This window comes from Ambystoma mexicanum, chromosome 11 (assembly GCF_040938575.1).
Source record: "Ambystoma mexicanum isolate Mex_15411 chromosome 11, UKY_AmexF1_1, whole genome shotgun sequence".
Classification (NCBI taxonomy): domain Eukaryota; kingdom Metazoa; phylum Chordata; class Amphibia; order Caudata; family Ambystomatidae; genus Ambystoma; species Ambystoma mexicanum.
The window spans coordinates 829,762,608-829,788,994 of NC_090934.1; the positions used below are offsets into that span (position 1 = coordinate 829,762,608).

The 26,387-nt window shown below is 43.8% G+C and overlaps 1 protein-coding gene across 2 annotated transcripts in view; it reads right to left on the reverse strand.

Annotated features, from left to right (window-relative positions):
• USH1C (USH1 protein network component harmonin) overlaps positions 1–26,387 on the reverse strand; it is an 844,250-nt gene that overhangs the window by 174,686 nt on the left and 643,177 nt on the right. Inside the window, exon 19 of one of the 2 annotated variants that reach the window (XM_069623779.1) lies at positions 25,011–25,067. The exons of the other annotated variant lie outside the window; for it this stretch is intronic. Coding sequence (XP_069479880.1) covers positions 25,011–25,067 — 57 coding nt within the window. The remainder of the gene's footprint in view (positions 1–25,010; positions 25,068–26,387) is intronic. 2 annotated transcript variants of the gene reach the window in all.

Consider the following 26,387-nt stretch of genomic DNA (forward strand, 5'->3'; position numbering starts at 1 on the left):
TTCTATATTTAGTTGTAATGATTTGACAATAGTTTTTTTTATTTAGTATAGGCCGTTTATTTTGGCAAGAAGCCACAAGGGCTGCCTTATTTTCATTTGATGGTCGATTGCTCCTATCTTAGATTTAGGTTTAGATTAGGCATTTTTCCAACCTGCATACAGTTTAATAAACACTCTTCAACTCTGAACACTTGTGTCTGTCTATTCTTGATACCATATGAAACAGATAATGGTGCCGGAAACAAGAGAGCAACTGAAGAACTAGGCAAAAGGTATTACATCAATCTAGATATTTTTTGTCTGGAGTGAACCATTAATTCTCAAAGCACTGGAAGTGTTTTTTACATTCTCTTTATATAGAAATTGTACTTGTGTAATCGAATGCTCTTTTGACAATATTAATTGTCTTTTTGAAAGTATAACTTTTATCTAAATAATGGAACTGTTGTTGCATTTGTCTCACATTTCCACAATTTTTTTTAAATGTACTAGTTTTAGAGTTGCATTAGTTGAATGAATGTATGAATGTCTGCTATATAGGATGTTTTTTTATAAAAATGCATTAATTAAAGATGTTTAAGATGATTTTTTATCACCATTTACATTAAAAGAAAATGATGATTTGATGTAATACCTTTTGCCTAGTTCTTCAGTTGCTCTCTTGTTTCCGGCACCATTATCTGTTTCATATGTATTGCCTTACCTCGAGGTGTCGGATTTCTGAGGTTCCCACCCCTGTTTGTTGGTTTATTCTTGATACCATGCCTTCCTTATAGTGGTCACTGTATTTGGTGGATAATACCTCAAGTGCAGACACCTAGGGCTATATATTCCCAGACACGTAAAAGCAGTCCAAGACCTTATATGGTCACCTTGTTTCCATGTTCGACGTGCCGGGATGTCTCTCCCGGTATGACCATTTAAAAGTTGTAGACTCATCAAACCAGCTTCTTCTGTGCATGCATGGCCTTTTTTTCCTATTCTTATAACATTTTCCAAAGCAGATGTTGAAATCATCATATATTATTATAATCTGTTTGTTAAGATCTCTAAAACTTTGTCAATAAGTCTCATGACTGCATGTATGAAAGTGGAATCCACAATTCCTGTTGAGTTTCAGTATAAATTACACACTGTCATCCATTCAGTTGTTTATATCGTTATGCCATTAGTCCGAATCTGTAACACCTGGACATTGTGAGGGCATCACGAAGCAGACACATACAACAGATTAAAGTTTGGTCTATAAACTTTTATTTAACTAAAAAAGTAGGATGGAAAAAGGTCTAACTTGCCCTATGCTAAGGTGGGATTTCCTTACCTAAAGGAAACTAAAGATAGTCTGTGTCAGGAAGTCCAAAGCAAATGTCTGTCTGTGTCCAAAACCTATACTTGCCCTCATGTCTAAAAGTATACAATGTGTATGGATGGTAGCATCAACATAATTGTGTTCAAATAAAAGTTCAGAGCTTCTTCCAGCTCTTGGCTTGTAAACAGGTTTCCCTACCCAGAGTTCAAAATAGTTCACAAGGTACAAGGGTTCCTTTCCCAAATAGTTCAACTCTTCCACTTTTCCATAATGACACAATTCCTTCGGAAACTTCCTAGCTCTCCTGATTTGGTTACCTTTCACCAATTCATATATACAGTTCAGTTGTTTGACTTCAGATAACACAAGCGTTCCTTGCTATTCAAACACAAGCTTCTTTGTTGGTGCTTTCAGTGGCATTTTAATAGAAGGGTGCACTCGGTCTAGGCACAGTTGTCAGACCACACGGTCCACCTATCACAGGTCACGCAACCGACACACCTTACTTGCTTCCTTTTCACCAACGTTGCCACTGTTTCAGCTTCAACTTAACAGTGGTGCTTAATTCATTCACATAGCACATCCTCTTGATGCTGTATAATGGTTCGGCCTGCCACCATGCCCCTTTTGCACTTTCTTATATTCACCTGGCTCTTGATAATGCTTGTTCACCAATGCTTCTCGTGGCTCTTACCAGTACTTGGTTCCTCATCTCATACATTTCCTTAAATTCTCTTGGCCAATGTGTGCTCACCAACGCTTGATTTCTCAAATCACACAGTTCCTTGTATCAGGAAGTTTCACAAACTTGCTTTTACCCAGTTCGCTAGTCAAAAGAGCTTTGTTTCATTTTTCGTTTGAATCAGTATTAATAAAACACTTGTTTTCATTCAAATTGGTGTTCACTGCTTGTTTTGCGTGTTCGTCAGAGTTTATGGCATTCCAGCTAGGCCTCTGTAACACAAGCTCCCTCTCTCTTGTGTGGCACCTTGCTTAGTCTCCCAGTGGCTCTCCATGGCTTTGCTCACCCAGCAATGCTTCTCCTGCTGCCCAGGCCTCATACAACCACTTTACTTGGTCACACCAGTTACACTTTTGCGGTCCGCCGGCCTCCAGCGCCCTACAGCTTCACTTCCCGCTGCATATACTCTGCATCCTCCAAAAGGTCCCTAGCCCTCAGCATGCCACTCCTCTTTCCCAGAAAGGTCTGCTTTCATCCAGCAATCCATAGCGTTGCTTCAACAGCTGACCCAGTTGGGGGTGCGGGGGGGTGTGTGCGTGTGCGTGTGCGTGTGTGAAGACTCATTGTGAAAGGGAAATGGGGAGAGATACAATGTCTCAACTAAAAGCGCGTCATCCCCAGTCCCCATGTTTCCTCCATCCAGCTGTTCCTCACTCGCATATTCACCGCCAGGGTCCGGAACCAAGAGCAATGGCCTTTCCCTGGCCACCCAAAAGGAGGATAGGTGGGGAAAGAAGTGAGGACTACCTCAGGTCCCTCACAGCATATAGATTTAGGTTCCATGTTTTTGTTATTTCCATAAATCTTCCATTCATTATTAATGTTATACGCCTGAAACTGGTCTTCCGTTGCTGCCCTTCTGGGCCTTATTAAAGAAGACTGTAAATCCATCCAGTGCCGGGCCTGTCCATAACCACGTCTTCTGTAAAGATTTGATCTCATAATCATCTCAAATGATTTCTTCATTAGAAAACAAATTTCCAAAGCCCCTAGGGTTCCAGCTGCCCACGACCCACTAGTGCCATGGCTGCTGATGGCATAGTTAGCGTCCTTCAAGTGTACTTCACTCTGGTGTATTGTCACTTTCCTCTCTGCTACTTCTGATCGTCCTATAGTAATGGTGAATCAGGGTTTATCTGCCACCCCTAAATAAGCTCTTCTTCATTTTACATCTGTTTCTCGGATTGGTGTGTTAGTTGATGAATCATCAACTTCATTGTAAGACTGGGTCTTCTTCCCAACCAAAAATTTCCCTAGTGGCATTCTGTCTTCCAACAGATAAAATCCCAGTGATAGTAAAAAACATGGTCTCTTCCAATATGGCCTATTTGATTCAATTACATTCCAAATGGACAGCCACTTTGTCAAGACACACCTCGCTCAAATATGTTACACTTGAAATGTCAGTCTCAGCCTAGGGATGTTATGTAATAGTTTTAGGACATTTTCCCTGTTCACCATCAGTCTTCAAAAAATGGTGGTCCCCTGTGAAAAGCTACTCCTCCCTTAGATCTCCAGTTATAATCAAACCGATTTCTGGTGCATATATAACATTAAAAATGCACTACACCTTATTATTCCTGTGTTGTGATCATAAGATTATTTTATTTGTATTTGTTAAGCATTTTCCAAATTGAATCGTAATGTTTCAATACTTATGTTTCTTGAGAAATATTACAAACATTTAACAACATTTTCTTCATAAAATATGAGCTAGGATTGATGTCCTCTCATGTGGGGTTAGTATTCAAAAGTGTTATTATTGCAATCAACATATCAATTCCAATACTTTGTACAATGTTTTCGTGGGTGGCTGTTCCACAACCAAGTTTGGTTTTTTAAGGTCTAGTGGGAAGACAGTTTTATATCACTTTTATATCACTTTTCCCTATCTAGGACACAGTCTCTTTTCTTTGGGTCTGGTTCCAAAACAAAACTTAAGGCACCCGGTGGTCTCATTCAAATGTACACAGTTGCCACAGTTCAGTTTATTGCTTGGATATTATTTTTCGGTAGATGCATCGACACTGGGTGTTTCGGTCTTTTCCGGTAATGGTGCGTACATCCAGGTGAGCATACCAAGTGTAGTTTCTAATAGGCCTCCATCAGGATGGGTGTATTTCTAAGCACAATGTGAATCGATGTTCTAGCCCTTTGTTTAGTCTATGGATCTGGCAGTTGCTCAGATCTTGGGGATGAGTCTATTCCTTTTTGTGGTAAGTAAATCCTGAAGACCATTGATATGTGCTCTGGTATTAATTCCTAGAGCATTCTAATGTAGCAGATTGCTTGACAGAAGAATGTTCTGTGTCCTCCGGAGCTGCTGTCCGCTCGGTCTCAATAATCACCATCAGGCCATCGTCTATGTGAGGAATTCGACCATCCGCATGGGAAGAGTACGCTCGCCTGGACTTTTTTGTTTGTTTACAAGAATGAATGATGGGGCCATTCCTGCGCACATTTTCCGTGCTCACCGCACAGCAGAAAAATAGTCATGTACTCTGGGAGGACACAGCTTACCAGTGCTGCCCTCCGCTGTCATGACACCTGAAAGCCATGGGTAAATCAAAAGCCTTTGGCTATGGGTAGCCTGATTAGAATTTCAAAGGCCCATGGATTTGCATCTCCATCGTCAAACCTTGCTGGTGGCGTTAAATACTGAAGAATGTTAATTAGCAGGCCTCAGGGAAGGCATGGGTGCAGTAAGTGACAATGGAGACCAGACGCCAACACCTCTTTGTAATGCAATGAGCCAACTTGGTACTAACACCCCTCCTTGTTATGAAAGGGCAGTGAATGTCCTGTCTGGTACCACTCCTTTCATAGCAGAGAAGTAAGTGAATTGTCGGCGACGAAAGTCTGCCTGCAACCCCCTACTTCAACAGAAGACATGTTGTGATCAAGCGTTGCACAGGGCTCAGTTAATTAGGGAGACACTTTGATGTACAGCAGACAGGAAGGTGGGTGGGACTTAGAAGTATGTTGTCATCCTTCCCTGTCTTTTGCCAAGCACCCTGGTTCTGACCTGAGGCCTCACAAAAGATTGTTGGTGGAGACCCAAAATTGGCTCACTTAAGGTAAGCATCGCTATACCAATCCCTGGGCCCTGTTTGGCTTTAAAAGAGGGCTGAGACCCTCACTGATCAGATCATCTGAAGACTTTGTAAGGAGTAATAAGAAGGACTAAGTTGGACCCTAGCTGAAGGTACAGTCTACCCTACATCTTCTGCAAGTGAAGGAAGGCCAGGGGTTCCAAGAGGGAAGCAAAGGCCCTCCCCTAAACATCTCCCAGGGAACAGAGGGAGATACCGGACCTGTCCAGCAGCTCAAGAACCGGTACCCAGCCAGCACGCAGCTTGCCCTGCTAGGTTCTGACAGCAAGATTCCTAGGTGGGAAGTGCTGGAGAGTCTCTGGACAAAGGACAAGGCTGTTGCCTGCTAACTCCCTCCTGGACTTTGGGCCATCCACCTTGAAAGGCCACAAGCCCTGCGAAGAAGCTAAGAGGAGTGCCACACAAGCATCATCCAGTGTCCATCTTTTTAAGGACAATTTCGAGATAGTCGAGTCCTCGAACCACACCCGGCTGCACCGCTGAATATTGTCACACCAAAGTCATCAGAGCTGTCTGAGATGCCTCGACCAGCATTCCAGATCCGGCAACCAGCACATAGATAACGATTCTTGGCCCTGAGCTGCCGCGCCGGACAGCCTGCAGATGTCTGTCCAGCTTAGCCTGCCAAACTGCCTGCCGCCTGGTACCCAGGTGTCTCCCGCCACTAACTCCATCTCATGGGCTGCAAGGTGCCCTGGAACCACATCAATGCTGTCGAACACCAAGAACTTTTCAGCTCTAGGTACATTGTGGTCTGCCCCCCTGGTCCTTCTCTGAAGGCCCCTAGAGACAGTTACGACCCTTTGTTCCTTTGGTATTGAAACCAAATAACCTTGAACAGTAAGACTGATTGCTTTACCAACTACCCTCCTGTCAGCATCAAGAGTGCATCCCTTCCCTTTGTGAAACTGACTGTCCTCTTTGTTCCTTTACGGTGTGGGTTGTAATTGTAGTGTGCACAAACTGTCTGTTGCAGCCATAATAAATTAGATATTTTTATACAACCTTTACTGGACAGTCCCTTTTATCATTGGGTAATAATTGTATTTTCGCTGTGTTGCAACTAACCAACGATCCACGACCTTGCAGAGATAAGCCTGCTGTTCCGCCCACATTACCAAAATTGGATAAGGAGGTCTTATAATTCACTTGTATTCCAATCTGTTTGAATTCCTTCTGCTGTACTAGAGGTGTGGGGTTGATTGATGGTTTAGAAACTGATATTGATCCCTGGACCACTGGTACCCCGGAAGTTGATTGATCACAGTCTATGTGAAGAATTCTTTTGTTGGGATGCATGTTCAGATCACTGCCCCTTCCAAACGATTCAGACTGTGGAAAATATATTAACATATGGAGAACATGTAGAGGGTTGTGTAGGGGGAAGAGGGGAATTTCATGAGTAGAAGCAAATGGCGGGAGACACATGTATTTTGGAAGCTTATATAGGGGAAACTATCTATTTGCATCATAAAATATTTACGTAGAATACAATGCATGCACACAATCAGAGGCGTTGTGTTACGCTCACCTGGTTCCCACGGGGGCATCGACCGGAACTGGGCCGCTGTTATTTCCACCAGCGTGACGTGTAGCGGCGAGATGACTGACTGGACTGGCCCGCTCAGCCTAGTTTGTCTGGCTCGCAAGAATATTCTTCTGCAAAGGAGAAGAGGAATTAACCACCCGTGGAATTGAGTGTCAACCCACCTTCCTCACTCCCGTTGTCTTCCCACAGATCACTTTTGATGTCCCCTCCTTAGTCTCACCTGATGGTTTGGAAGGATGAGCTCTCCATCCTGCGTCGACCGCAGGGGCGCGTTGATGACCAGTTACTTCACTGGCGTAGAGGAATTGGTGAGTTCCAGTATTGACTCTAAAGTCCAATTGTTCATAAGAGTTCAAATGTCTGCTCTTCACTCTGTTCGATTCCTTGCAGGTTGCCGATTAATCCACTCGAAGATTTCCAAATGGCACTCGGTAAGATTCAGGTAAGTCTGTTGTGTTTTTCCCCTTAGGGCCGGGGTACGGCGATGAAGCAGAGTTGACTGTGCCGACCCGAGATGAGGTGAGACCCCCATGGTAAATCAGGTAAGTTTTGTGGGGGGGAACTGGTATTGTCTTTGCTTTCTCCCCATAGGGGCCGGGGTACGGCGATGAAGCAGAGTTGACTGCGCCGACCGGAGATGAGGTGAGTACCTCCCGTGGTAAATCAGGTAAATCCTTGGGGGGTAGCTTGTATAGCCTTAGAGAGTCCCCTTGCTCACCTTGCTGTCTTTGTCTCATTAGGTGTCGGAGGGCGGCCGCGAGATGGAGAGAGCGTGATGGAATGCTGAAGTACCGCCAAGCAGGTGAGTTCAGCACAGCGCCGTAGGAATGCGAAGCGATGCTTCAGAGACTTCTGTCTTTCAGTTCCGTGGTGAAATGGATCAGGATTCAGGTAAGGATTAAAGTTAAAACTCCTGTTCTAACCTTTATCCTTCTTGTCTTCTTGTTTCAGGAGTCCCAGGAATAAAGCGGGCGTGGCGGAAGACTAGAGCTGCTGAAAACACGGAGAGCGTTACGCTGCAGCAAGCAGAATAACGCGAAGCACGTGTGGCTGTCCGGGCGTGGTTTAAATAGCCTTGGAAGAAGATCCAGGTAAGTATACTTCCACAGCCCCACCCAAGTAACAAAATAGTCCCTTCAGTAAAATAGTCCCTCCTAAGCCTCATTTGGCTTGAGTCTTCATGCAGCATGGTCTGCCTCAGGTGAGTATGCAGCATGATCTGCTTCAGGTAAGTTATCAATAATGAGCCTGGCGCCCATGGCGCCAGGACTGACTTCATCTTTATGAGCCTGCCGCCATAGGTGCCAGGACTGTACCCAAACAGCCCCTAACTGGGGCTTTTGGGCATGCTCCAAGTGGCATGATGCCTGCTTCCGGGGCTGCTGGGCCTGGTCTGGTCTTCCGGGGGCAGGCATCATGACACGCTGCTAGGGGGGGCTAAGAGGGCTACAGCCCCTGGTCTTTTGGCTGAGCCCTGGATAGAATCCAGGAGTTACAACCAAAAGGCTTGCTAGCCCCCAGCCCGACAGTTCCGACATTAGCATAGCCCCGGGTCTTTTTCCGACCTAGCAACACCCCTGCACACAATGTTCATAACATGAACTAGCACTGCATGTAAGAGTAGGCCTGAATCCTCACAGGCCATGTTAGAGACACAGAACAATGAGGCCCCATCGCCTGCTTGATTATCACATTCCATTTTCCAGGCATGGTAGGCTACACACACATACACTCACATATAAATGTATCTAGCTAGGCCTCTGAACAGTTAGCTAGGAGTGGAAGCAGCCAAATGCGAGAAGGGCTGCGGCCAAGTACGAAGGCCATACTCATGGGAGCCAGGGCAGAGATCATGAGCTGCCAAAACATTAACTGAGATTTAGGGTACCTGCGCCCCCCGGAATAATGGTCATTCTATCTGAACTACCAGATGCACAGGAGAAAGGCCCTTAAATCCTTCATGAATTGGATGTATTATTGGGACACCATACCCACCTCTTGAGAGGGGTAACCAATACAGGGGGGAGCTGAGAACAACAAGGTCAGTGATTTGTAATAGGGAGAGAAAAGGGTGATGCCAAAGTTTAAAAGATTGCAGCGGGGAGGCATGATGAGGGCGCCTGCATGTCTGGGATGAGAAAAGAGTTGCTTTGTTTTCAAGGGCCAGGCTGACCTTGAAGTTATCTGCCGAGTTGATGTTGACGACCAGGTGCACATCATGTAGTTAGGAGTAAAGACAGGGTGCTGTCTTGCAACGTTTAACCAATTACCTTGCAGCGCTTCCAGGTGAAGAGTCTGTTACCCACGTGTGGATAAGATGGAGGAGAAGACAACATGACCAATTGGAGACGGGTCCATATGTAACTATTAGCATGTAAATAGGCAGTAGCCAATGAGGGTGGGGGACATGGATTTTGGCTCCCAGGGAATACTGTATAGCGAATAGGTCATGAATGACCACATGGGGACCCAAAAACCCTGTCTGTATTTTATAGAAAAACCTAAATAAACAAACACATTGACAAACCAGCAAAGCGATGCCCAAATCTGCGTGGAAATTCAAAATATTTTTCCTTTGAACAAGACAAGATATCCAGGTTAATACCCCCCTTTCTCTACATCATGAATGATGATTTGTACGTTTATAAGATGAACTTCACTTTGATGATGAGAGAGAGCTCTGCAGCATTAGACGTATAACACCCTGTTGCTGTTTTCTTTTTGCATACAAAATAAAGCTCTTGTTTTCTTCCAAAAAAGGGTGCACTCAGCCACTTTTCCTAGCAGGCTGATTTTTCTATGTCTGTTTGGTTGTTGTGGGGTTACCCTACACTTTGCAGGACAATGCATATAGTAATTTTTCTTGTATGTGATTTATTTTCAAAGCTCTGGATTTACCTGCAGAACTATTGTTTAAGTACCTGTGACTGGCTTTGCTCCGCAGGTACTGCCAAGCATTTTGGTTCCAAGGTTTTAAAAACATAAGCAGGTTTTTCCATGATTTCATCTGAGAGGTCTTTCTTGCTGTTAAACGTCAAATCCCTTTGATCGATCACTGGATCTTCAACCAGTACTAGACTGTACTGTCTCAGGTCTTCTTCTATTTCATCCTCATACGAGTACATCAATAACTCTAAGAGGGCTTCAATACCGTCCTCATCCAAGGCTAATACTTTGTGTGTTTTTTTGTTGATTCTGTAAATTCTGTCTTCACTGTCCCCTCGATGATTGTTATTGGACTTGCCCACCTTCCTCCCAGTGGTGACTTTTGGGATTGGTAGAACATTCAAGTTGCTTAGAAATTTGTGGGAATCATAAGATTTACCTTTTGGATGTTTTTGTTTTTGCAAAACAATGTGTTCTTTAAAATTGAATTAGTTACCGTAGGGGGGTCTCCATCACTTTGCTGTCATCCAACATCTGGTACAACCACCAGCTGCTTATGTACCAATCCGGGCTGTTGTCCACCTTCACCGTCAAACGGCCACATTTTCTGTTTGGCTAGCTTTATGTGACATTTCTTGAGGAATTTCCATTATGCCCGTTTTGAAAGCCAATGGAGTCAGTTTCTGTGGAATCATAATGCTAGCCACCAAGGTGACAGACTGAGCAAGAACTCCCAGGCTTCCCTGGCTGCCTGTGTTACATTTAACTCGCAATTGTCTTCTCCTCTTCCTTTCTTCAATTAAGGGATCAAGAATACTATGAAGTATGTTCGTAGTTTCCTGCCTGGTTTTGTCCAACTTTGCCTGGACCGCTGTCACAAAACCTTCTACGAAAAGCATTTTAGAATGCAACTTTGTGATGTGTAGTATTCTTTCAACTGGTCATTTATTGACTTGTATAGTTTTGTGAATAGAGCGAAAGTGATCATTAATGCCGCCATAGTACCCACACTGATACCAGGCCCTTTAGGTTCCTCTTCAGTCTTTTAACAATACTTATTTGGATCCACCAATCCATGAGAAATGATAGGTGAGTCAGGTTTGTTGAATTTGATGAGTCACTAGAGGAGGAAGAACTCACTGGCTGTGTCAATCCTTTGACGTTTCCTTCTCTCCAACACCCGTTGTGGTCGAGAAGGATCGGCTTTTTCCACCCCCACTTGTAACGGACGCTTTTGCTGTTGTTGGGCCCCATTAAATTTAGAGGAGTTTTCCAGTTTCTTAAGTCTCTCTGACAGGACTACCTCGTTGTTGCCAGACATTATTGAGTTGGCCTCCCGGCTTTCTGAGATCATCTGGTTACCAATTGTCTCCACTAGGGAGGGACTATTGGCTCTCCTTCCAATATGAATTGCCCTCTCTAGGGCAAAGACATTCATTTGGGCACTGTTTTTTTCTTGTACCTGTACGAGCAAGTTCCAACTTTCCAAGAGGACATCATCACCCAGTTCTTCTGGCCGTTTTGGGTTAGAGGGTAGTGATGTTTTCAGTCCACTTGAAACAACTGGCATTAAGTTTTTTTAGTGGAATCTGTGCTTTGCAGTGCCCATATTGCAACCCAAACCTAATGGTTGCCAATACGTGGCTCGTCCGAAAGGGATTGGTGTTGTTGGATTCAACTGGGACACCTGTATCCCATTGTTCAACAACTGTGTACTAGGTTCATTAGATCCAAGTGTATATTTTTAACCCCTCAGGTGATCTTTTGACTGACACATTTCAGGGCTGAATGTTTGCCAGGATAAATGCACAGTTAAAGGCTGTAGTGGGCTGTGCAGTTCCCCACAATGGATGGAGGGGGCCTTTTGCCTCTTCTACCATGTTATTTCCTGGGATCGAAGCCACATGGACCACTGCTGTGAATGTTTAAGTTCAGTAATATGATATGATAGGTTATTTATAACGCACTTAATACCCAGAGGTTTCCAAGTGCGGACCCGGAGATCGAACTTGTATTGCTCCGTGTCGTCTTGCTTCTAAGACAAGCACGTTGCATCTGAGCTATCCTCCCGAGACAAACAGGCAATAACAGTCCTTGTGTAGTCTGCAGCGACATCCCTTTTAAACCCTCCCCCATTCCAATGAAACTTTGCGCTGTCTTTTCTCGCTGTACAGGGGCCACAGACATTGTTTGGTCCTATACTTTCTAGTTCAAGAAGCCGTGCTGAGGGGGAAAGCTGTGCTGAGGTTCCGTGCTCTTCAAGGTATAGCGCCGTAGACACTGTCACCAAAACATCAACCACAAAGGGAAGTGGGAGGGAGGAAACTGCGTTGATAATATCTAAATCTGTCTGTTCATCCATGTAGCCTTTTGGATCCTTACAAGGCTCTGATGTATTTAACACTGCACACGAGTAGGCACTAACCTCCAAGGTAGTTGCAGGCTCCGACATCTGTTGGCACCACTCATTCGCAGAAGAGTCACCCATACAGGTCCCTGCATGGCAGCTCCGGACTACAGGATCCTTATTCTCTCTTCTATAATGCCCGGCACGGTATCACAGCCGCAGCTAACAGCAGACTCGGCTTGCACTCAGTGCGGGTTACAGCAACAATCCATTTGATGTTTGATGTTGGCAAACAATCAGTAACTTCTGTGACTTATTGCATCCGTTTGCCCAGGCCAAAGCCTAGACCAAGGCACCCACTCGGGGGGTTTACTGTACCCCTCAACACCCCTTTGCATACTCAATGTGCTCCCTAGTGCCTTAGGTAAAACAGAAAAAGAAAAAGGCTACGTTCAATGTTATTCAGTGGCAAGGCACAATGTGTTTTGGGCTGGCTGTGGCAGAGGCAGGCAGCTGCGGGTCTTATCAGTGTTCTACCAGAGATGTTGGCCCTAGGCGCACCGGTTTTCCTCTTAAAGACCAGCTAACTGGTGGCCACCTCAGGGTCTCCTCGACACCCTCTCAGCACTGTTCTCAGAAGTGATCTGTGGGCACTAGCGAGACTTCTAGTGCGATTCGGGTACACATTTGGGCCCATGTGATTTTCCTTACAATCCGAACCTCATTTAAGAGCCATGAATCTTCAGGAAAATTTGGGAGAAGATCAGGCAGGTCCAGGGTGATATGTGGGGAAAAAAGCATATTCAAAATGAATAAAATGCTTCAGGAAGGGAAAAAGGGGTAGGAGGAAGGCAGGAGTCGGGGGCTTGTGGGAGGGGGTTAGCAACAGGAAATTGAGCTATGTGCATCTATAAATGCTATTCAAGTACGACAGCATACTTCACTCTGCAGTTAGATATCTCAGTAGATTAATGAACATACTGCAGAGATCCAGGTGTAACCTGGAGGTCAAAGGTTTTCATCTGGAGAAGAATAACTCAGCCTTTCATCCTTCTGAATGTCATCAAAGTATCAATCCTTAAGTGGGGCAATGTACATTTGCCTGTCAGACCAGCAGAGTCAGGCTTTTCATTATTCAGGTGTGGGAACATTGTGTATAATAATACAATATAGGGAGTTCATAAACGTTCTGGACCTCTGAAAAGCCTGCAGCACTGTTAACACATGAATTAGGATTGCATGATATTTCACCCTGCTGAGTTTGTTTCCCTGAGGACTACTAAGGTCCTTTATTAAATAACAGGGACAGTTCATGAAAGTCAATGAACTCTGAAGGGCCAGTACGGCTTTAGATGAGCCAGTCACATGTCAAATATTCATGATGGTAACTCTGACATTCCGTAAAAGAATACATTTATGTCAGTTTGGATTGCAATGTTATGAGCCTTGTACCTGGGGAAAAACTTACCATGTATCTACAGTAAGAGGCCTATGGGTACAGGACGCACCATAATATGCTCCCGAAACTCATATATGCAAGTGGACTGCTCATGCATCAATTTTTCCATGATGCAGAGCCATGGAAATGTACAGGCAAAATTTGTGAATAAGGTGACTAGCCCATTTCTCAAAGTAATGAACATTTTTTTTAAAAAAAGCATCTGCTGCACATTTTCTATTTGCATTACCTTTGATGAACTGTGTGCTGTTTCTTTAAAGATTAGCATTTGTTGTAAGAAGCAAACACAGATTTAATTTTGGTTTCTATATTAACGCCTTAAGTGCCAAGGACGAGTATGCTCGTCCTTTTTGCATAGACTTGCATAAGAGACTGGCACTTAGAAAAAGCCAGGTGCAAGCCATTTGTCACTTAGATGCTTTGGTTTCTTTGGGCATCCCTTGCAGGAAAAGCTCTGAGTGTCTGACCCTATACAATAACTTTGTAGTTTGCTGTGAACATGCACTAAACAAGAAGAACAAGGATCTGATCCCTTCAATGATTATAGCAACATTTTATTAGCATGAATTGTCGTAGGCTTAACCCAAATGTGTCACCCAAATCCATTACAAGTTTGGCCAAGGCAGAATAATCGCAATACAAGGAATGCTTAAGTGATTCAGGGTTCGTCTTAATGTATTCACCAAGGCTTAATTCAGCATCTAGATATATAAATGCAGGAAATTAAATATAAGTGTATATTTAAGCCACCTCTTGGTATGTGTGCTATGATCTAACGCTGGTATTTAACGCTTAGATTATGCACTTGTTTACTTTCTGGTTTCAGTAAAACTGATTATGTGTTTGTTTTTTTTACCTTTGACCACAGAGTACCCCAAAAGTCACGTTTTGTCTACTCATAATTGGCTTCATTACTTGCCACACCAACCAAGGAGAAAGAAGAATTACTTGTACACGTCTGCTTCATTGGAGGGGGCTAGAAGGTGCATAATTTCCTTTCACTTCCTATCATTCCTTCCCAAAGATGGAAAAATTGCATGTATGGCTTCAGGAATTGACTTGTGAACAAACTGAGAAAACACAGTACATAAGAAAAGAAGCTGTATTGTGTGCTATACAACTGAAAATAGACACTGCTTTGGAGAATTGCCCACAGTGATGGGTGATATAAAGCTTTGTAGATAGAGAGCAGGATACATGCAGAGGAGCAACAAGTATTGTTTGCTAATTTGCGTGAGCCATGGGACAGACTTCAATGTCAATGAAGAGTACAATTTTAGCCACAATCTGATTATAAGACTGTGATCTAATTCAGTTGCAACTGATCAGGTGCATTGCTATTATTAGATCATGCCAGGATTACTGTGCCACTCTTCTGCAGGCCATTGGAAAAAGAGCGATAAATCGACTGCAGGTGGTCCAGAATAATGCCGTTAGGGCGGTGACTGGTTTGCGCAGAACTGAGCATGTGTCTGCAGCAAGAAGATCACTTCATTGGTTGCCATTACAATAGCAAATCCAGTTCAGAACTCTATGCGTCACGCATGCATGTCTGTACAGCAAAAGTCCAGCCTATCTAACCAAAGGGATTAGATGGTTGCCAGCTAGGCGAGCACTACGTACCAACAACACTGGCCTAGTGGAAGCCCCAGTAGACAACCTCCATGTCCAGAATGGCTGCTTCTCAGTGGCCGAACCTTAGCTCTGGAATTCCCTCCCAGCAGATCTTAGCGTGTGTGGGACAATCTCAATTTTCAGGTGCAGGCTAAAGACTCTGTTATTTGAATAATTACATTTTTGCTTCCCTCTTGGTTTCCCCGTCTTTGCTGACTAAATTGTTCTTATTATCTATCTGTTTAATCTGTTATTTGTCTTGTTTCTGTGCTTCAATACCACCGGGCGTTGTCCCAGTGCATTACATATAAACTAAATAAATAAAATGAGAAGGCTGAGTTGAAATGTGCAGTACATTTGCACATTTGCTCCCCCCTCCGCCCTCCCCAATAACATGAATAACAGGGACACATGCATTATAACCTCCAACAGCAAACCAACTGACTTTGCTGTACAATTGAAATCTGTTAATGCTTTAATGACATACCAGTTATCTTCCTTATTCCTAGTGACAATCTTTCTGGTGACAGTTAATACATTTGACGGTGTGCCAGAACGAATATATGTCTGTTCCAAGAACCCTCTATATCACTACCCACTTTACGAGGGATGGTCTTTAACTGAACTCTGAAGGGTGGGAGCAAGGGTATAAGTACTGTATTGAGGTAGAGCAGGAATATGAGTAATAAAGATCACAAGTAGGTAAATCAATGTATTATTCCATGTTCCCCTCAGCATTCCCCCACAGTTGAAGTATAACGTTGCTGGAGTCAATGTGGAAGAGAGAAAAAAAAGAAAAAAAGCCTACAGCAAAAACAAACTGCAACGACAGAAAATCAGGGAAGAATGTATTACACCAAGCACAATACAACCCCCCATTTGGCACCTTCCCAAAGAAAAGCATGGGCGAAATTGTGATCTGAACTATCCTATAAGTGTATTCAGTAAAGATGAATAAAGATATTGGTTGCTAAACTGCACATTTATTACAACGAGACACCACAACCCTATTCCCAGGTGGTTGCCATTACTCTTGTCATTCAAGCCATAATTCCCTTGGGCTAAAGGTGTGTCACAAAGAGAATATGACAAAGAAATAGTAGCTCTTAACCACCTAACAATAAAAGCAGAGAAAGTTATCTGACATTGTCTGATGCCACAAAGGTAACAAACAGAACATATGAACTACAGACATATGAACTACAGAAGGATGCTGTCTTTCAGTGATCACAAAAATGTTCCTCTAAAACAAAACATCAAAAAGGTTGGAAGGGTCCTCCATCTGTAATGCAGGGGAATAGAGGAATGCACAGAGAATGAAGTCTTGAGACAAGTGATATTTTGTTCAAATTAATAGCATCTGGCTAAACATACAGGAGCTCCTGGATCCCCCAATCTAAGCTGAAATAAGATTCACTTGAAGCACAGGCTTCATAGAGAGACATTACGAATCTACAGAATCCAAGGTTTCAGTGAGGTAGCCCTGTAATATCATCAAGCCCAAAGAAGACCCAAGAGAGGTCAAATATTGAATGGGGAAATTGGGATCAAAACACTTTTGAGAAGCCTGCCGGAAAGCTATGCTCTCTTTCTAATACCCACCCAGTACTGTCTGGATGCCCAAATTATACCCATTGGGCCTTAGGGGAGGTCAGTAGTAATAATAACGCAAGCCCTTCTTGTGGGAACCGAAGAATAGCCAGTGTCCCACGTTGCAATGGAGAAATGGCCAACTGAATTAAGGTGAGAACTGATATTCTTTTGGCCCAGTGTGGGACTACCACAATCATCCATGGTGAACTGTTTCAGATCCAGAGAAAGCCAGTGGAAATCAAAAGGGTGAGAGAGAATGCATATAGACATGAATCTACATCAAGTTTAGAGAATCCAAACCCCACTCAAGAAGGGTTGAATATTGGGTGAAAAGTAAGGCAAAGCGGGTATTGCCTGTAGAGACGTACACATCCAGAGATAGATGACCAAACATCAGATAGATATGCTAGAAGTAATAGGGCACAGTGGCAACACCTGCAAGGCTGAAATCCTTCTTCTTAAAGACTAAAACCAAACATTGTCTATTCCTCTGAAGTGAGTCAAGCTGAGAGACAATAGTGGATTCTCCACACAAAGGTCCAGTCCATGTGATAATCTCTCCAGGGTCCTTTATTATTCATGTAAGTCACTGGAGTGTTTTCGTCTGTCCTGATCTGGATTGTTCTCCTGCTGATTAAAAGAAAAAGAGTCTAGATGATCAGAAAAATGACTGCCAACTCTCTCTAGTTGGAAAATATTGCTTGTAATTCCCAGGGAGGCCTTTTTACCTGGATAGATATTTGTCCCATCATGGTTCACATATCAGAGAACTAGCATAAGTTGTGATGAGCAGTGGGTTATACAAATTCAGCAGATGAGCACAGCAAAGTACAGGTGCACTTCATCCATTTTAACAATTCTCACAGAGTCTGGATGGGCCTGACGTGTTTGGCTTTCGGAAGCCTCATCAGAAGCTGGTCAGAAAATAGTTCTCAGCGAATGTTAGATCCTGGGAGGAGTACAGGTATGACTGATTTTGGTTCATGAGCTTAATACTCCAGCATCCATGCTTGTTGGGGAGCACACTGGAATCAGCCTGTCGTCTAGAGAGGGAAAGATGACAAAGTTGTCTCTGTGAAAAATGACAATTACAGGAACCGGAATCTTGCCAAAGAATCTAGGTTCCAACACATGATGAAAGAGGATGGCAAGCTGGAAATTAACTTCCTACTTCAAATCCCAGGAATCAGTTGTCTGACCAAATAATAGGTATATATCCATATTACCCAGAGTAGCCAAAAATACTTCTTTGATGTTCAAAGGATAACTCCATCAGGAAGCAACAGGAGCAAATTAACTCAATGTCCCTGTAGGCTTCCAGAACCAAAATTATTTTCTAATAGTTTCCTGTTCCCTTCTGACCTATACGAACTTGCGTATACATTTTGTATTCTCCACACCTGTTGTCTTTAATGAGTGCCTACCTCCGAAGATCTTGTGGTCAAGTCTTTATCCTCAGCCATGTATTCAGGCTGTGAGGCTGTGAAACAAACTTGATTTTGTTTCTGTGCTGCGTTTTGTTGAAGACTAAGGGTTGGTCAAGCCATTTTGCCATTTTGAGCATTGTCCTGCTGGAAGTTTCATCTTGTATCTAAATGTTCACATTGGTGCCTGAAATTGTGGCTGCTGTGAGACATGTTGGCTCCTAATTGGCTGACTGTTGGCCACAAATCAGATATTTTTGCCACAAAATGAAATTTCAAACTAAAAACCTAATTTGTCTTAAATATAAAATTTCGAAAATATTCAGCTCTGGGGAAGAATTTCACCAATTTCACTTTTCTGGCCTTTATTTCACCCTCCCCTAATGAGGACCCATTGATCTGTGGGGGAATGCTTTCAGATAGAACCGAACAGATTGAACTTGCTTCAAACAGGTTCTGAGGACTGTCTTCTGGCCTAGCCAGGAGAACTCAGATTTAGGCAGGGCAAACCTTCAGCCAGGGCTCTGGTAGGACATAGTTTAACTATTTGTTTTAAACAAGAGCGACAATGTAATGGAATAATAGGGAGTCAAGTAGATGGAAGGCACTTTGGACTTTCTCCAAAGCTGTTCAGAATGCCAATCCTCCTAAACACTTTATGAGCATTCTCCTCTAATTGATCCCTGAACAATTTAGCTCATTCGGAAGGAATCTTCAAGGTAGTATTCTTTTGTGAAGATTTGGTATTATAGTCGCTGACATGGATGTGTCCCTTGATTTCAAACTAGTTTCCTAGTCTAAGTGCTGCAGATCCATGATTGTCAAAAGCAAGATCTGACCAAACCATCAACAATGCTGAACATTCAACAACTTCCTCAATCGCTAAATGCAGCTCCTGCAAAACAGAGGCATCACAGTGATGTGTATGTTAAATAAGTGCTGGTTTATAAAGAAAGATGGTCCCTGCGTATGTTCAGCCCTTTACCCACCCCCAAGGGCAAATCCACATTCTTGTGTACAGTATCCATCGAATTGGCCCCATGGCCAATCATAAAATGGCAAGCAGTGCAACTCAACTTGCCAAGAAAGTGTTCATCTCTAAATAAGCATGAAGGGAGTTCTCCAGGCAAAGGATACAACTTAGCAATGTAAAAAGGAACATATATCTTACCTGGCTCTTTCCAATCCACCAGGATATTGCTCCTTACAGAAGAAATTCATTGAAAACTCACCCAGGCTGGCTGAAGAAATTGCCATATCCTTGCCTCTGAAAAGGGGCCAAACTAGGCATCTGCTATGCATCATGCACTACATAATTAGCAAGAGCCTCTTCATTGAATAATGTTCCCTAGTTTCTTCTGATGCCTCAGCTTCCTCTGATGTAAAATTGGGAATATTGGAAGTTGAAGTCAGAGTATAGGGCCTCTTGGAGATTTTTTTATGGAGGGTCCATACAACTTTAAAAATCTCCTTACTTAGTTGCAGAATTCTAGCATAGGAGATGGAAACATGCCTACTTTTTTAAGATGCCCCATGTATCTTTTACGAGGAAGGTGAAGAGGGCCTCTTCCAAATGCCTTCTTCTACATGTTCTCTTTCAGGTTAAATGTTGATTGTAATACAGTGTAGAACACTGCTGGGAAACACTCAATAAAGTATCCCATCAATTTTCTTTTTAACTGTACATCAAAGTCAGAGTGCATGCATGAGATGGGCGGGTATCGGGTAATAATGTCCCCATACATAATGGCCTCAACCATAATGTCACCGGGAAAAGCCATTGGCAACATTACATATGGTGACATTATGTATGGGGATGGATTGGGGGATGTCCCCTGCTCCCATTTAAAAAACAAACAAAAAAACAGGTTGCAGGGGCAGAAGTGAGGGTCCCCCACATGTTCAATGTAATAATGACTCTGCAAAAAATGGCGAAATATTTGTCAGTGGACATTTTTGCGGGGACATTATTACATGAACAGATGGGCGGACCTGCTGGATATGCTTATTGTACTGCACCTGCCAGCATCAATAAGGAGTAAAATTCAGCAGCTTCAACGTTTGCACCTTATCAGTGAGTTGAATGTCAAAACATGCTGCATCGTCCTGGTCTATTTTCTCAGAATCCAGATCCATAATGCTCAATCCAGAGACCTTGTCATCAGGTCTCTGTGGAGCACTACATCTTCTGCGCCGAAACATTGATTCCTCTGTCCATGACCAGCAGGGATAGGAAAAGAGAGAACATACTCGTGCTCAGTGATGTCCCTACCATTTGCTCAACCTTGGGCTGTATCCAGGGACGTCATTTAGGGGTCACCAGAGGTCACAAGAGTGACCCCTGACTCTTGGCTTACGACCCCTGTCCAATCGGCTGCAATCCCTGTCAAATGCTCCAATCAGGAGGCTGCATGGGGGCATGGCTAATTCAAAATTGCTGAGCGACGCACACGCACTGGCACAGTCCGCTTTGGGCTCCCTCCATTTTGTTTAGTTTCTCTGTATTTGATAGATATTCCACTTTGCCCTCCTCCTCGGGCATTGTTCTCTCACTCTTAATATTTCTTGCATTTCTTGCATTCTAGTTTCTCTTGTCAGCATTATGCCACTTGCTTCTGTATATCAATGGGACTTGTATGAACAGTCCCATAACGATTCCCCTTAGTCCTAACGAGTCTCCCATGTTCCACGTTACCTGGGTTTGTATAGAATAACGTCATTGGGGCCTTCATTTGTTTGGGGTTCCTCACTTTTGTTGCTTTCTCGCCTTTGTGGTTCACTCTGGCATGCCAGGCTCTATATCCTCTCTCAATGCAGACTGACAGCTCAGACTGAGGGTAACCGGATGGTAAGCGGTTTGGGTCTGCCTAGTGATCTCAGCGTAGTTTGGAAAATTGCTAGTCCACCACAGGATCTCTTTGGTCATGCCACCACCGTCCACTTCTTCCTGCTTTGTTCTCAAAGGACGCCCTGCATCCGTGCTCTGTTATCGGCTTCCCAGCAGTTTTAAAACTTGCAGGCTTCACTGTGTCTGGAGTCTCCTCCCCTTTTAGGTGCTGTGTCTCCTGGGAGCTTCCCTGGCAGATGTATGTGTCTCTCTGCCCCTGCTAGCTGCAGTGTCTCTTTCCACTCCAGCTTCTTCGTCCCAGTGAAATGGGAATTCTTACTTAGAAACATTCTTTTTCTGGTTGACAATAATAGATGGCAGTGTTTTCTTCATGCCAGTCTCTATACTGTACTGTTAAGTTGTCTGATATTGCCAAATAGGTCATTTCAGGATATTCTTTCAGGAGTTCCTCATAGGAACGGTAGTCCTTATCCCCAAAAGGGGAATCTCTCCCTGTGGGCTCACCTCCCTAACCTCACGGGGGGGAACTCCCCCTTGGGGAAAAGGGATGAATTCCCTCGATTTGTCAAAGTACCCAGGAGTGCTTTCCTCCCATAAGGTGTTTAGGTGTTTAACTGAATCGTTTAGATTTGTGTAAAGACACACGTGTATACTTTGTGCTGAGCCGACCTACTGACAAACCAGCAGTTGTTACACAACATATCCACCTTTCAGGAATGGAGCTTCATACAGCAGAGAAGTGTGGACACAGTATGTGGACTGTACTCACCTTTATATAATTTACTGATTTTAGGAAAGAGTGGTGTGACTCACCATAGTGACTACTGTTCTCTTAGTCCATAGTCCCCATACGGATGGGATACCTCATCCCATTAGGAGGGGACTGGGGCCTTTTTTTAACCAAATAAAAAAGTCCCCTTTAAATGAATGCAAGCAGGGCATGGCCACCCACACTGGCTCCGCCATATACCTCGGTCACCAGTCCTTGTTTCCCGCTTGTTAGCTACAAGACTAACTAAACCAAGGGAGGAGGAAAAGGGACTATGGACCACGAGTACAGTAGTCAATCCAGTGAGTAACTGTTTCTTAATCCTATGTCCCATCCCCTTCCTGTACATATTGGTGGGAGATTTCATAGCATGATAAACTCATGGTTCGAGAAAGTCTAACTAGGAGTAAATACGTTTCTCAAGACAGCCTGACCAAATCTGCCGTCCGTCCTGGAACAGGTATCCAATTAATAGTGTTTGGAAGGCGATTGACGAACTGGTTGGCCCCACCAGCTCAAGAGAAGAAGACTCTTGCAGGTGAAGATCTTCTCAAGTCGTTGGAGAAAAGTTGTGAGGATCTGCAGCAGGGCTTCACCGGTGGTTCAGTCGTTGCAGATGTCTTCAGCTTCTCTCCTCTTTGGGTTTCTTAGTTCCAGTGGCGAGGTTTTGTCCTCCAGTCCGCAGAGCCCTGCTTTCATGCAGAAAACCCCCCATGCATACAGCCTAGCTGTCACTCACACAGTGGGGTGGCTATCCTGGTGGGATAACCCCCCAGCCTATCAGGGCAGAGTGTGACTTGGGTTGCCTAAGTAACCCTGTCCAGGGTGCCTATTCCCCCTCCCACACATCCTGTCTACCCCAGACTCAGTGGCGCCAAAAGGAGGGATTCTGTGCAGAAGCCCGCCAAAAGGACGAACAAAGGATCCCCGTCCTGGGTTAGGATTTCAGAGAAAGACATGAGAAAGAAATATTATCAAAGATCTGGCAATAATAATCTACCGGAGTAAAGTTAATATTAAAAAAAACCGGCGGTATGTTAGAGGATGTCAGTAAAAGTGGTAGCCTCGAACAATGGGAAAATCCCATAGGGAAATATCCGTGGTTGAGACACAGACTAAATCACCCCCGGTAACGGCCTCCCTAAAAAGCTTGCGCCCCTCCACAACTCACCGCCCAAGAGACAATGAGGATGAAGGCAACAATTAAACTGGAAGACAGACATAGTTAACTGTTGTTTAAGGTTTAAGTTTCTAGAGATAAGGCAGAAGAAGGGCATCACCAGATGCCATGAATGTAACAATACTGTGTTTATTGATGTAAGTTTATTTACAAATGCCAATAAACAAGTTTTACAAAAAAAATGGAGTGTGAGAAAAGCCCCATAGACCATAAGAACACAAAATAGCCTAAAACACACATTAGCAGCATGTGTAAGAGTGGGAAAAAAAAGAGTCTCACTCTTAGCAGGAGAAAAATAAACCCTTGAAATCCAGCAAAGCTGCTGGCGGACTCTATAGGTAAGGGAAATTAGCCTTTTAAGAGAATTCTCCCTAACACCCTAACACAGGTAAATATCAAAAAACAATTTGTAACTACCTGATTTGACCAGCTAATGTAATTGCATATGAAAATACCAGGTATAATCATGTGTTTAAAAGGAACATGTTTTCTTTTTTTAATACATTAATAATTGGAACATTAGAGTTTGTATTGGGCTTTCATGCTCATCAAATTATTAACCAAAACATCTGTTTTACTTCGGCAAGTTGTGGACATGTTGCAGTCTATAAGTTCCAGATACATGCCGATTTAACCATGTGTATATACGTGGAATGCTGCTAGGCCCACCCCATGTCTTTGTATATCATTTCTTTGTATAAGTAGAAAAAACATGTATTTTTTGTATTTATTGAAAAGGGACATCTTGTAAATTCCCTTTAGAAAGGGATTTCTTCCTGTACATCCATAGCTTGTTTTTGGGAGAAATTGTTGTGAATATGTTGCTCAGATGTGGACATGTTTTTGTGACCGGATGCTGGTTGTCATAGTATCCGCCACTGACCTTCTCAGAGATATAATGTTGTTTAATTCAATGTACAAGTCTCCATTTTGGGTGCATTTGTGTATGAACTTCACTCCAAAGTCGGGGAAGTTAGTGACAGTGTTATTCAGAGCACGCAACTGCACATTGGTTCCCTCTGGCCTTCATTTCCTAGCACTCCTGACTTTAGACACTTCGCTGTGGCGGCTTCTGGGATCCTATCCACAGGGTTTACAGTGAAATAAGACCACAACAGGGATCTTACCTATCGCTGATTGGTTGCCACGACTGCAGGAGCCTCATATAAATTCCACCAATGTAATGTGTCAGTATCATCTCCTTCTCAAGATGTAGTAAATACTTTTACTGGATTATTGCCAGGTGGGAATCATTACAAAGCAGGGAGGCGATTGGCCAGTTTATGTTAGTGCTAGCCAAAAGGATGATAGCCATTGCATGGGAAAATCCCTGGGGTCCATCCATGGGACAATGGATGGAAGATATCCGCAGATGGGGACAAGCTGAGTGGGAGGTTCGGAAGAAGACCCGAGACCCTGGGTCGGAGGAAGGGGTAGAGGTGGATTGGAGCCAGCTCCTGAATGATCTGTTCTCCGCCAGATCTGAAGCCCCCATTGGGTAGAAGAGAGGGGTGACGGAGAGGAGGGACAGCTAAGGGGGGCAGAAGGAAAGCATGGTGGTAGGAGAGGGGGCGAGAGCAAAGACAATGGTAAACGGATGTGGCCCAAGGCAGGCGTCTCCCCAGTGAACTGGTTGACCCCAGAACATACACCACTACTAGAAGAGGGTCTAGGGTTGGTGGGACTGTGGCGGAATCCCGATAGAGAATAAGGGATGGGTGGGTGAACCCGGGGGGGGGGGTCAGTCGGGATGGAAAAGAGGATATGACCGCCAATGTTTGTGATGAAACTGCTCAAGAGGCATTCTGTACCTGTTTGCTTCACGTTTAAAAATATGTTAAAGATAATTAAAAAAGATGTAGTAAAGACGTTTAAAACATTCTGCACCCAGCTCGGACTCACATTACACTGGCTATGCTGTACCACTGTCCAATTGAACACTTACAAGAAGCCATTTAGTTCCTTGAGCTCACTCATTTTAACCAAAATCTAGGCACATTCACAGAGGTCATTTTATCTGAACAGTCCTCTGTTATTTTACATGAATAGAAGATCAGAGAACCTATACACATGAGCTTTGAAAGGCACAGTATTTCATATAGCTCTCAATACAGGCATGTATAAGAGTCTATTAAAAAAAACATTGCACGGATCAGCACACACCATGATTGACATACCAAAGGGTTGCTTGACGTGGTCGAGATCTTGCTGACATTAGAAGTGTTCCTTGCCACCTAAATAATACAAGGTTTAGAAATAGAGTCTGACATCAACTCGCCATGTGCAATCTCTTTCATTCAGAAAGCCACTGCTTCATTATTTTAGAGCTCTCAATATCTGATAAAGTATTATTCTTCCTAAAGGCCTAAAGGCATAAGGGCACCTGTTCACCGGAGCAGAATATCACTTATGAAAACTATAAAGAAGCAGTTGAAACACATACAAGTCAACCAAGGGAGTACTGGTGCTGTTGAATGAAAGGCAGTGCTGTAGCAGACACTGCCACACACATCCAAGAGTAAGGCTGGTGTTAACGACACCTAGGCCTGCTGTGCATTTTACAGAAAAATAGTGAATTGCAATTGTGAACACATTTTTGCACATAAATGTGCAATTGAAAGGAGAGTATTTTCTCGGTTACTAGTTAGAGGGTATTTCGAGCTTGCCCCTTTTTATGAGTTGCGCAAGAACCTGACCTCTCTGGAATACGTGATGGTGTGTGAGCCAAGTGCTGGGCTGATGCTGGAAGGATGAGGATGTGATCTAAGTACGAAACTACAATGATGCGTGACGTTCTGTGTTCCAGAAATTGCTGGACTGGCTTGGCAAGCAGCCTGCTGCTATTCCTGCAATATGTAAATATTCATCGTTACAAGTAAACGCATTTAAAAGAGTGGTTTGTGAATAGGCAGCTTGAGTGTGAGTGCGTGGGCAGTAATTTGATATGTGCCTACCGTTCACTGACTATTTCCACCCATGATATGGAACTAAATATTTAAATAAGGTAATCCTCGGAGTGCATCTAATATTTGTGTGGTGTAGCTCATATTTCCGATGCAACATGTGCTGCACGTATGCCTTTGAAAATGTGAAATTGAACCTGCAAATTCTCTCAAATGTTGGTTCTACAGCATGATCGCGGAGAGTTGCAGGTCGGTTCAGCGCTTTAAGTGTGCCGGGGCTAGCCGGGGCTGGATCCCAGCAAGCTCCATAAAGTGGGACTGAGCCAGGGCTTTTGGACCTCCCGGTCCCACCACGCCACGTCTGCAGAATGATGGGAGATGCGTCCGTCATTTTCAAGTCAGGCAAGCTGTGACTGACAGACGTGCCAGCCAGCCACAGCATCACTCAAACTGGAAGTTGCAGTTTCAGAAACTCTGTGACTGGCTGGCAATTCTGTCACCTCAGGGAAACCTTGCGTGAGGTGTCACGAGAGGAAGTTATGGTCCCTTTGTTTCCCCACCCCTTCCCCAGGTAACCGAGGCGCCTTTCACCCTCGACGAGGCTGGGGGCTCTGTGAATTAATCTGCTCTGAGTCTGCAGAGTAGATTAGA